Raw genomic sequence first — 13,178 nt, forward strand, 5'->3', positions numbered from 1 at the left:
CTGTGTTAACCCGTTATATTACGAACTTACGGAACCACTTTATTATGGTTGAAAAGTAGGAAAACCAGTTGACGTTTTGAGACAATAAATATATTATTGTGACATACTTAACCTTTTAAACGATCTCACCGTTACAGGTGGGAGTTCAATTTGGCAATCGAGGAAGATATGAATCGAGAAAAAGTCAATTCTTTTTAATGTTAGTTCCTGACGACTTTTTGTCATGCGGTGTCGACAAGCCGTTATTTTCCTTTATTTTTTTGTTTTGGTATCATTTTTTAAAGGATATAAACAAACAAACACAACATCGACAAATTCTGCTGGTAAGTTTGTGCGGTTTTACAATGTCATACTAGCGGAGTCTACCACGTAACGTAAGATGTCTATTATTTCAAAGACGAAGTTTTCTGTACCTTTGTATGCCTACGTAGAACGAAGTGCGTCCAGAAACTGTATTTCCTTTTCTGCTAGCATTGTTCGTGGGAGAAGTTCTGTTGCCACACTCATTTTGCCAGACTGATGCCATGTACTTGACACGTCTCACACCAAATCAACTTCTGATGGTTGAGTGCCTTGAGAACGAGTGAGGATAAAAGAAAAATTAGTGCAATGATGATGAAAAAATCATTTGGTAGTTCAGCAAAAAAATACGCGTCAATTTTCTGTGGTTTACACGAGCAATATTTTTATCTGACAATTTTTCTGTGCGGGTCTTTTTTTTGGCTAGTGTAGACGAGGAATATTGGTCGGTTTTTATGAGGCAAATATGTTTGCCGAGAGGCTGGCGAGTTAGCTTTTAACTCGCAAATAGAAGTACAGTTGCCACATACGCAATATTCAGTGTTTTTGAGGAGGATGATGATTGCAGGGATGGATTAGTGGTGACCCGGTGTCACATGTGGCTTAAGTTTGTTGGTTCTCGTCTCTGCTCCGAGAGGGTTTTCCTACGGGTACTCCGGTAATTTTCCCGTCTCCTCAAAAACCACCCTACGAGATCATATGCTGTTGATTTGATTTGATTTGATTTGACTTTGTACAGAGTCCCCAATTACTTTAGTGCCCCTGGGCTAAATGCAGTTGACACTTAAATACATCAAATACAAGTTCAAGTACATAACAGGCCCGTAGGCTGGTGTTGATGCGGGTAGGCTCTTTCTCTTTAAACGGACCAACAGCTCTGGTTGTATGAATCATTACTTTGGACTAGAATTTTTTCGCTCTCCCCCTCACTTCTGTAAGGCGCTCGAGTTTTATAGTTTCTGACCAAGGTTCCCATCAGCTTACAACGCTCGTGTTTGTCTAAGACAGCAAAAAATCCCCCGAGCACCGACGAAAACGAACTCCAGAATTTCAACGAAGATAGAGACTGCCATGGCCACAAACCAAAGCACGCTGCTTAAGGAGGCAGTGTGGCCCAGTGGTTGGCGCGCTTGCCTTGAGATCCGGAGATCCCGGGTTCAAGACCCGCTCTAACCACTCGTTGAATTTGATCCTGGTAGTCCCTGGTTTAACTTCTCAGCTGCACTTGTAAATAGCCAACTGGTTTGTCTCCGGCCAGTTGGGATTCTTAACAGTTGTTGTTGTTGTGCTGTTCTGTCGTTTCGTTGTGTTTCATTGGCCCTGAAAAGCCCCTATGGGGAGCGGTCAATTAAATATGTATTGTATTGTATTGTATTGTATTGTATTGTATTGTATTGTATAAGGAGGCTCAAACCAGTTGTAACACTTATAGCAAGGCCTTAAATTTAGCCGGTATATCAACCCTTCAAGATCGTAGATCAGCGGCTTGTCACGAATTCATTGCACAGCTTAATCCGAATAACCCGGTTTACAAGCTAGTTGCTAGCAAATTAGAATCTCCAAGTGCCTCTGCCCACTATTCACTCAGATCGAGAGATAGAGTAAAACTAAGACAACTGCCATAAATAGGTTTGGTGACTTTGTCACAAACAAATACGCTACTGACTCAACGTAATGCGTTTATTAGTGTAGTTTGTATTATTTATGTATATTTATCGTATTCAGCATTTATAAGTATCCATTTATTCGTATAGTTATATCTGACCAGGCCTGTAATTCAGATTAAATCTGCTAGAGGTTTCAATAAACAAAACTACCACTAAAACTACTAATAAACTGTACTATTTGGGAGAATTGAATCTACACAACAGTTTCACTTAACGGCAATGTTATGATACCATGTGAAACACCTATAAGTGCTTAACAAGACGCACTCGTTAATGTGACGTAACAGGTGATGTAAACATGGCAACGATCTCGGTGACCCCCATTTTTTATCGCTGGAGAGTGATTCGCACACTAAGATAAAATTCTCTGCAAAGTTTAAAAAAATATATCTGGAGCAGATTCAGAGCCACCTTCACTATTGGAAAATTTTAAGATAGTTCTGAATCCACTCTAGAGAATTTTTTTAAACTTATCCACTCTAGCGCATTTTTTTAAACTTTGCAGAGATTTTCATCTTAGACTGCTAATCACTTTTCAGCAATAAAAATTGGGGGTCACCGAGATCGTTTTTGAGTCAAAAGCACTTAAACACGAAATATGTCCTTCACTTCTTTATTAAACCATTTTAAGCCTTCATCCATTTGCTGCAGTTCAGTATCAGTACCACGCGCGTCAGCTTTCAATTTCGATATGTCGCCTTCCACAATGGCAATCTTTGAACACAGGTTACTCAAAGTCTTTTCAATGCTGTCTAGCTTATTTAGCTTCATTCATATTTCGTCAAGCTTCTCTGACATCTTATCGGTCATTTCTAATTCTTGAGCGGGTGAAACTTCAACTACTTCTTTGAAGACTTCTTGGACTTCACCTTCGTTTTCATTGTACTTCTTGTTTCGGAGTCGATTATCCGATGGAGAACTTGATTCAGAACCGCTAGAATCACTTCGCTGTGTTGATGTGCGCTTTACCTTGTAATTAGCTAACAAGTGCGGAGCTAGCTCTTACGGACACGTCTGTACCACCATCTTGTCCGTCCCAGTCCTCGCAGTTATGAACGCAATTTTAGCAATTGCGTAGAGAAGCCTGAAAAATCCGGACTTCAACGGGATTTGAACCCGTGACCTCGATACTGGTGCAATGCTCTAAGCAACTATGAAGCTATGAAGCCACTGACGTTGGGAGCTGGTCATTTGTGGGTTCTAATGATCCCGTGCCGTGAATGAATAACAATACAAGCAAGGTGACACACGCTAACACCAACCCGGTGTGGCCAACAGATCACCCATGCGCACAACCATTTCACCCGGTCAATTAGCAGCCATAGACAGCGGTTTCGGCCTTTTGGGCTTCATCAGCATGGCGTAGCTAACATACCAGGCGGGTGTTTTAAGCATCACTTTAAGTGAACCCAACTTACCACATGTATGGCATGTGAAGCAGCCACTTAAAGTGGTGCTAAATACACCCGGACGGGACGGGAGCAGGCCTTGGGAACTGAAGCTCTTAACGTCACGGCAAAGAACACGTTGGCCGTGAAGCTCTTATATTTGAAGACTTAACTAGTCAGAGTGTAATGTGAGGTACTAGGTTTTTACTCCATACGAACCATGTGAGCGTTAGCCCTACCAATGGAAATGGGCCCACACAAGGACAGAGAAAAACTCTGACCAGAGTGTGAATTGAACCCACGACCTTCGGGTTAGATCACCGCTGCTCTAGGCCGTGGGAACTGAAGATCTTAACTTCACGGCATGAACATGCACAAGTACAAGGAAGGATTACGTTTTTTGCCAACGTTGGCCGTGAAGCACCTATTTTTGAACAGACTTAACTTTCTGTAATCTTTAATCCTTATTTATACACGGTAAAAATTCATCAGGTACAATAAATTACAATAAAGTGTCTAAAAATCCTAAAACTAAAATTCTAAAATTGTAGTCCTAATATTATATTAACTTGCTACAATATTCCACTTATAAACCTGATTTCCATGAATGCCGTGTGTTTAAAAAGTATGATAGAGAAGGCATTTAAATTGATTTAATGAAGCAGACTCTCTAATGTTACAGGGTAAGCTGTTCCAAAGAGTTGCGCCACTGTAACTAAAACTATTTTTCATGTAGTTAGTTCTCGGAAAGCGAACAACAAGTTTGTTAATCGAGCCCTTCAGAGCATAATTTGATTCATTTCGAGTTACAAATTTAGAAGTGAGATATTCGGGAACCAGACCGTTTAAAGACTTGAAAACCATTTGAAAATCAATTAAAACTGATTATAGTGTAATGCAAAGTACAAGGAAGGTCTTCCAGTGATAAAAGAAGAATTGCTGGCAATTGATCTAGCAAGCTTCTAGGCTTGCATGGGTTTCTATGGCTTAACCCACCGCCTACGTTCATTTCCTTAATTAATTCCTTGTTATTAAATAATACTAGAAAATCTATAATGGCCGAAAATATTTTTGCCTGTTCTTAATTAACCACCGTATTTTTGGAGGACGACTCAGCAGCCTCCACTTGTTTCAGTTCAGATCTCTGATGCCCATTGTCCTTACTGCCCGACTAAACTTTAAAGTGTTGAGAAATTATTTGCTGTACCATTTACACGATTAAACGCATTTGCCAAATACAGATGATGTCTAAAAAAACTGCTCGTGTGAACGGGCTAGTTCAGCATTCGGCTATCAAGAACTTTTTCTCGGTTGTGTCCTAGTTGGATTAAGAATCTGACGTTTTTTATCAGATTTATTCTCTAGCTTCTGGTTAAATATTTTTTTCGGTTCTTCTAATGGGAGGTTTATCGATTCCTTTTCTTAACTGCACATAAAGATTTACAAACTCTAGTATCAACTAGAGAATTTGCGAAACGAATAAAGCTTTTTAACTTAAGCAAAAGAGGACTCTTTCCGTGTTTGGAAGAATTCAAGACATCCTTGAGGGTTTGCGTAACTGTCGAGAATTCTCCCAACTTCCCCGAGTGTTTAGATGAGGCTATGTAAACACGGAAAAAAAGCTCTATGGCTTTTATAAAATGTTTATGTCAAGTCGTCTTGCTCTGGTCACTTCATTATGAATAGCAATACTGATGATAGTAAATGTTTCTTCTGTTTGCAGCAGAGGATGACCACGAGCTGATAAGGCACAGGAGAAAGTTTGGAAGCGAGGGACCTCCTTGTGGCAGTAAGTGGGAGCTGTTAGGTTATGTCAGGTTTAAGAAAAGTTGCGAAATAAATATCAGCATTTTTTTTTAAATTGTGCAGTTACGAGTAGGTCACTGGGTTATATTAGTCACAAGTTTAGGCGTGACCGTCGATCAATCTTTCCCTTATTGGTACCGAAAGTAGCTAGACAGGGGCGGTTCGAGCCAAACCGCACATTTTACGAGTGCACATGCGTTCTGTACCCACTATTCGTGGTGTGCTTACCACATGAAGAAAACGAGGAAAAAAAGCAGTAATGCTGTTTTCAATCACGGCAAATCTAAATCCCTTTATTTTAGTGAAAAGAAAACTGTGCTGCTTTAGGAGGTGAAACAAGCAAGACAACTGGGTCATTTCGGGTTGCAGTGTCATATTTTCCCATAGTTCTGTTTCTGTGAATGTTGACTTGCGTCTTCCGTGATTGGTCAGTTCTGGTTTTATGACACCAAATTCGAACCATCCAATGGAATCTCTTGTTCTCTTTCAGTGAAGCACGGCGCGTACCTTGAGAGATGGGACAGAATAGATTACAAACGTGTGAAATTTTTGCTCGCGGATCCACGATATCCAACCTTGCCAAGTCTGTCCTTGTGTGTTCCCACCTTTGAACAACCACAGAAGTGGGCCGACTTTTTCGGAGCTCGTATGAGAACTTATTTCGTTCCTATTCAGACCGGGGACCACTATTTTTATCTGTGTAAGGATAATTGTCTTCAATTGTTATTTTATGGTTGTACAAAGTGTGGATTAGGTTTTGAATTGTACCCTTCTTTACCCTCCGAAAAAACTAAATTAAAAGAGGCATCCGTGGATAATTAAATTATATTAAATTAACTGGTAATCTAATTACTTTATTAATTAAAACGATATATAAATTTGATCAATTAAAAGGAGGCATAATTCCAGTTAGCGCTCTTTTAGTGTAGTAAAGCTGTCGTAATCGGAAATTATTTAGCTAAGTAATGAAAGTGATGTCCTAAACTTTAATCAATAGCTTCCATTTTGGATACAATGCTTTTGCTTAAAATGACTCTCAGATCGTTGCCAGACCGCTGTATGAAAAAGTCTTTATACACATTGAAACCCTAGTTTTCAAATTTCCCTTGGAGCAAAACTCTAGATTCACATCACAAATCTTGCGTTTCTCTTTGGAAAGTTTTTGTCATGACTTGCCCCTCCAACGATCGATGTTTTAGGGTGCTTTTGATTGGAAAATCCGGATTTAGATCTTAAAATCTGGATCTTCCGATTACCAATCGAACACAAAGTCTGAAAACGGAGTTTTGTCGCGGATTTTACTAATTGGAAATCCATGTCAGGAAGGATTTGAATTAGTTAAATCGCAACAAAATCCGTTTTCTGATTTGGTGTTTGATTGAAAATCGAAAGATCCAGATCTAAATCCTGATTTCCCAATCGTACGTACCCCCTCTTGTGAATAAATGCCATAAAATAAATCAAGGCGGTGTTTAACATCCTTCTTGTAGCTTCAAACGCCGGAAGCGAGCTGTATCTTAGCACGGACGAAACTGCTGCCGGCAAGACGATGATCTGTGAAGTTGATGGGGGTTTTCCTAGTGAGCCATACGAGTACGATCGGTAAGATTCTACACGAGAAGCAACCCAATCACATATGAACATCGGTTGGCATTAAAGAGATCACGTTTAGCATCTTGTTTACTTGAAACGGCGAAAGATAGATTACTACTGGTCATAAAAACTTTAAAAAGCTTTATGTCTAACTTCTGTCTCTATAACTTAATAGAGATCGGACCCAACTATTCGACAGTTAATAGGTGTGGTACCACAAGAAATTATGCCCGCATGCGAAATTGGTGTAACTTGCAGTGCTTCATATCTTCATTCCCGTGCGGGAGACCAGGGTGTACGCAGACATATTCCCCTGAACGAGGCTTCTTTAAACATTCGCATCAAAAAAGATAGAGAAGGTTTCGTTTTTGTATGCTTCAGGCGGCGGCCACTCTTACAGGAAATTTTTCGGCAACTTTTTCTGGATTTTCTGGGTCTGCCACCGGTAACCTACCTTTGTATTCTGCAGATTTTCTGTGGATTTTCAGATTAAGCTAGCGGAACGCCTTCTCTTTCTGTTTAAGGTATTCAAATCAAAAGTCTCTTCCAATTCATCTTGAAAAGGAAAAGTTTTACTACATGGAGTCAATAATGAAAGACGATCATCAATACGACCATTTAGAGGTTGCTTTGGAGACACCAGACGGAAAATTTTACAAAGTGATTCCTTCTACTTTCTTATGGACCACGTTCAGAAAATCCTATGGTAGGTGGTAGGCATCACCTGCATGAGTGACTTACAATTCTAGAACTCACACGTAGGAGTTAAACATTGTGATTCTCAAAGAACGGGGACAAGAAATCACCTTGCAAAACCAATAATACATTGAACACACGTTGATAGCTCTCAACGGTTGCAATTTTTTAAAGTATCTTAGATTAACTACGTTGTCTCTCGTTCAAAGAAAAGTCAAAAGTTCACTTGTAAGCCAAGAATAGACCAATTTTCTAGTTCAAACCAAAAACTTAAGGTCTCGGTAAAGGCAAATTTGGACGTCTCGCTCAAATTTTTTGTTTTTGCAAATCTTGAATCGGTGGGCTGTGAAGTATATTTTTCTGAAAAAATATTCTGAAAAATTAATTTTAAAGCTACTAAAACCGCTTTTCTTTGTTTCCCGCCATAATCTTCTTGCCAAAAATGCTCGACGTATCATGTTAATCACACGTGAGAGGATTGGGTGTCAATTGACAGCTTGGCAGGTGTCAGAACGCTGATTGGCTCAGCATAACTGGCTTTCAAGTAGGGGGCGGAGTTACTCAGCAGACTGTGAACTGCACGCGAAATCTTCAAGTTCGATTTCAGGGCTTTATTTTGACGGCAAAATTACAACTTCTCTGACTTCCTGTCCCGACAGGTTTTAAGATATCGCTTCCAAATTTTCAGTTGTAATAGATGATTGTACTACCACAAATACCGTGTGAGGAATTCTTGTTTGTCTTCGGAGACTGATTTTATGGCACTTTTTCTGCCCAAATTAAGAATGACATGAGAGTTTCGACTTAGGTGCGTGATATTTCCCTCAATACTTAACCCAAGGCAGTTGCACTGAACATGAACAATTGACCATAGATGCGACTTCAAAAACCAAAATGGGTAGATCTGTATTTAATAGAACATGTTTGAGTAGTAGCAAGCTGATTGAACTCCTCTTAAGATGCCCTCTTCATTTGATGTTTCGTCATACTGAACTGAACAGGCGTTTATCGAACCTTTCTAGAAAGAAATGCCACATACCAAGCACTCCTCCTTAGAATAGCAGCAGAAGCTGGGGCGAAGGCTGGGTTATCTTTTGGGGAGAGATTTGCTATGAGGAGTGGTGCCAGGGCAGGAGCCAAAGCAGGGGCGAAGGCGGGAATGCATACTGGGGCATCGGCAGGAGCAATTGCAGGGGTAAACGCTGCAATTCAGATGACGACAACAGCACTAGAGGATGCACTGAACACGCTTCAAGGCGACAGTACAAACAAATTCAAGATAAACGTTGAAGGTGGTGAAGTTGTCTCAGTTACTGGACCTGGGATGGAATCAAGTAGTCAAGCTGCTGCTGGGGCAGCATCTGCAGCGACTGGATCTGTTGGTGCCACAGGAGGAGCTAGAACTGCTGCTAGTGCAGCAGCAGCTGCAGGGGCTGCGAGTGCAGGAGCAGCACTAGGAACTGCAAACGGTTCACAGGGTATTGGCAATGGGAGTTTAGGAGGAGGAAGAGGAGGAGGAGGAGGAGGAGCTGGGGCCGGAGGAGCCGGGGTCGGAGGAGTCGGGGGCGGAGCTGGCAGGGCAGGAGGAGGCGGAGCCGGAGCAGCAGGGACAGGGATAGGCAGAGGAGGAGGAGCCGCGGCTGGAGCAGTCGGGGCAGGGGTAGGCAGAGGAGGAGGAGGCGCGGCTGGAGCAGGAGGGACAGGGGTAGGCGGAGGAGCAGGAGCCGCGGCTGGAGAAGGCGGGGCAGGGCTAGGTAGAGGAGGAGGAGAAGGAGGCGGAGGCGGAGGTGGAGGCGGAGGTGTAGTGGAAGGTGGTGCAGCGAGTTTCGTTGGCACTGGCTTTGGAGGTGTAAGAGGTGGAACTGGAAGTTCAACTTCGGGAGGGGGAAGTGCTGGAGCTGCAGCGGGTGCCGCTGAAGGTGGCGCTGCAGGAGGAGGTGCAGGAGGTGGTACAATGGTCGGAGGACAATTAGGAGTCACTGGAAGCTCCCTGGGCACTTCATATACGGGTGGTGGAGGTGTAGGTGGAGGTGGAGGTCGTAGGGCAGGCTACACGTTGCCTTCTGGAAGACGTGTTGTTAATTACGGTGGTAAATTGGTTACGGAGCTTACGTATCAACCAAAACCAGGGGAGAATGCACAGGATATGGCAAGGCAAATAGTTTGGAGAGCGGGAGGAGCCAGACTAGGTAAGTCACTTTAGTAAATGCCCTTGATTGATATTGTTTAGCACTTTATTCCTAATCAGATTTTGTATTAGAAAGGTACAAAGAAGCAGAAATTGGTCACTAACTACAGTTGGTTATAGGTTATTTCGTCCGTCGAGTTTAACTTGAAGCATTAGAGTTCGTTTCGGCTTTCAGCTGATGACACTGTAGGAGCAGTCCTTTTTAAAGAAATGCAAAAGAAAACCGGCGCTTAAATGTCAGTCGATAAAATACGTTTATGTTCTTACTTGTCTTTCAGTTGTGGCAAATGCGATGTATACCTTTCATTCTTACAACATACCTTATGCACAGGAAAACTTCACACTTAACCAGTGCTGGAGATCGCATAATGGTGAAATTGTCTTGGATCAATGGTGTAACGTGTTCATTACTCGCATACCTAGCCTTTCTCCAAAAGCAGGCACGGCAAGTCATACTGTTTCCTTTGAGTCTGTGTGCTTCCCTGGATATTTTATAAGGCAGAAGAATTTTCATTTTCTCCTCCAAAAGCGAGATGGAAGTGATGTTTTTGGTGAGTTGCATGCTTCCATTTCTTTTGAACGACATCCAGAATAATTTGTTGGTTAGCTCGCTTCAATTCGATTTCAATTGGGGTATGCTGAAGAGCAACTACTTCAACTAGCACAGCTTGGAAAATTCTCAGGCAATCAAAGAGTGAATAACTACATAAACATCGCTCTACGAACTTTGACGAAAACACTTGCTTAATCTATTACCTTACAGTCCTTGGGTCACCGAGAGAGCTTCAAATTGTAATTTCGTTTCTGTTCTATACGTTTATGTTGCAAACGTTAGTTCCAGAAGACGAACGAAAAATATAAAAAAGATGGAGGAAACACATTGAGGGGTCAAGCTTGTTCCTTCGGCTTTTCTCGGAGGAGAACAGTCTTGGGAACGAAGATGAAGGAGGAGTTAGAAGATCTTTTCATTCAATGGATGATGATTCTATAACAGACTTACTTGAACAGATTCACTCCCGCCACCTAAATAAACGTAGCCGCAGAGACAGATCAGTGATTGTTGGAAATATCCTATAGCACTTTATTATAATTACATAGGAGGTTACTTAAATTCTCTGCGCCGATTGGTTGCATTTGAGGTGATAATTACGCGATAACCAATTGGAACTAAGCGGCCGCAAGCTGTTTTGTCCAGGTGACAGACGAGTAAAGTCATTAAGCGTACATTAAGAGGCTGCTAAAATCTATTTCTTTTCAAGCGCGTGTTTCTTTTCCCTTATCTTTACTTTTACTTTCAGATAGAGACAGTTCATTTCATATCTTCGACGTCATGAGATATGCTCGCAATTTTCTTTTTCGCTCAACACACGAAGACTGGTACATTTGCCAGTCTGCAAAAAGGAAAGCATTTGGGACTGAACTTATACTAGACTATTACAATGGGGAACCCGATGTTCTTGACCGCTGTACCTTCCTACTCCATCCAATTTTGAACAATGAATTAAGGTACTGTAAAAACGCTATTGGGCCTGTAAAAGCACCCGAAATTAATGGGCAACAATTTCCTCATCCTCCTGATTTGGTTCAACACACACCAGCTCCACCCATTGTTCTACCTTCATGCATTCCATTTTGTCCCCCTGGGAAAACGGAGGCAGCCTCACGAAGTGCGTCAGGCACAGGCACATCTGCTGTTGCAATCCCTTCAACCTCAAGTACTTCTACTTCGAGTAAAAGTAAGTTCAAACTTAGGTTTGGTCACACTAAGAAAAAGCTCCCACTTGCGACCGAGGACAATGATCATACGGGTGCGGAACGATCTTGTGAAATTCGAAAATTACGTTAAGTATACAAATTGGGGAGAAAGAAATTCCAGTGGTAACAGTAACGCGGTCTACATGTCTATACACCTTATTCCAAAATGGCCGCCATTTTAGTATTCTTTTGTTTCCATGCAAATTGGCTGTTATGGCCTCGCTTTCAAACGTAAAATTCAAAAGAATATGTAACTTTGAACGAGGCCATAAGGGCCAATTTGCATGGAAACAAAACAATACTAAAATGGCGGCCATTTTGGAATAAGGTGTACAGAAAGTGTAAGAAGAAGGTAGAAAGTTCTGCAATGGCTTCTTGGTACGGCTTTTGCCGTACTATAAGCTTCTTTTACACCGTGTCACACACAGAGTCAATAGCCCAATTGCGATATATTAAAATTCAATCCTAAACAAAAGGCATCATCTCGAGGCTCTGGGGAATAAACTCATACAAATTCTCTTATCATTTCCCCAGAGCCTCGAGATGATGCTTTTTGGTTTTAATATATCGAAATTGGGCTATTTATACAGTATGCACCATTCAGACCTTTTCCATCCTAGCAGTATAGCCGGATGATTGCCAGCTAAACCACGTTTAATGGCCTCGCTCCCACAGGGCCATATATAGTGGAGAGTACATTTTTTTTTTACTTTAATTATGCATCCTATAAACAAAGTGTTCTAAAGTGTTCTAAAGTATACTATAGCCCAGGGATACAGAGCATTCGAACTATTAGTTATCGGAACATCGTAGGTTCTACACCTCCATATAGGAGGATTTTGTTCCGAATATCCCCGGTTTACCTTTGAAAACTGTCTCTTCAGAAGATACGGTAGACTTGTATTTCTCCCAGAAAAAAGATTCAAGCAGTGCTACCGTTTCATTCATTTAAACTGTTCGGAATTTTGATCGATAAAATTGCTTTACTCTCTACGTAAATTGAATAGAACTCTCGTAATCTGATGTCGAAGTGCTATTTTGTCGTTTGTGTTAAAAGTCACCCAGAATTGTTTTTCTTTACAGAAATGTGTGTCGCGTTAAAGTTCATCAACAGGTTTGGTTCCCCGTTTAAACTCTTCTCTTCACTTAAAAGCGAGGGTTATTTTGTTACTGGATCCCGATTTAAGCTCAGAATCATAGTCGACAGACCGATGCTCAAAGGGCTCTTGACATTCTATGCCGAAGACCCCAAAGGGAGACGAGAAATCCTTTTAAATGGGGACCGAGCGCTTTCAGAACCAGTGGTTTTCGGTTGCCCTGAGTTTGTGGATGTGGTGGTGTCTCCAGGAAAAGGTAGTTAATCTTTAGTATTTGGCTAAGTGCTTCGGTCTACATACAATTGATAGGGGGGGGGGGGGGGGAAAATTCTCTAAACAAAAGAGTCAAAGATAAAATTTAAAAAAAGTATCAACCAGGTAAAATGAAATCGAAGTTAAGTAAGCTAGTTTCAAAAAGAAAGCAGGGCTGCTACTGGCGACTGGCATCGATTACGAATTGCTGTGACCCCGCCGTAGACCAGGTAACGACATCCGACATTAGTAACTTTCTCTCCTTCCCTTGGAGAAACCTCTTATTTTCCATTTTCTTCAAATTTTCTCATGAAGGCAAAAGGAGAAGGCTAACAAGTGATACAGTCACTCGCATGCTAAAGCTGTATGCACGTCTTCTTTTTTTAATTTCCGAATTTTTTTCCAGGATTCGAAAGTTTCTTTCTCATGATACATT

At 41.4% G+C, this 13,178-nt stretch overlaps 1 protein-coding gene across 1 annotated transcript in view; it reads left to right on the top strand.

Moving 5' to 3' along the window:
- The first annotated feature begins 157 nt into the window (after positions 1-157).
- LOC137991792 (uncharacterized) overlaps positions 158-13,178 on the top strand; it is a 26,565-nt gene continuing 13,544 nt past the window's right edge. The window contains exons 1-9 of the mRNA XM_068836831.1: positions 158-323; positions 5,079-5,144; positions 5,652-5,861; positions 6,652-6,763; positions 7,279-7,460; positions 8,473-9,639; positions 9,917-10,189; positions 10,937-11,374; positions 12,477-12,746. Of these exons, the coding sequence (XP_068692932.1) occupies positions 224-323; positions 5,079-5,144; positions 5,652-5,861; positions 6,652-6,763; positions 7,279-7,460; positions 8,473-9,639; positions 9,917-10,189; positions 10,937-11,374; positions 12,477-12,746 (2,818 nt within the window). The 5' untranslated portion in view covers positions 158-223. The remainder of the gene's footprint in view (positions 324-5,078; positions 5,145-5,651; positions 5,862-6,651; positions 6,764-7,278; positions 7,461-8,472; positions 9,640-9,916; positions 10,190-10,936; positions 11,375-12,476; positions 12,747-13,178) is intronic.

Source organism: Montipora foliosa, chromosome 2 (assembly GCF_036669935.1).
Source record: "Montipora foliosa isolate CH-2021 chromosome 2, ASM3666993v2, whole genome shotgun sequence".
NCBI lineage: Eukaryota > Metazoa > Cnidaria > Anthozoa > Scleractinia > Acroporidae > Montipora > Montipora foliosa.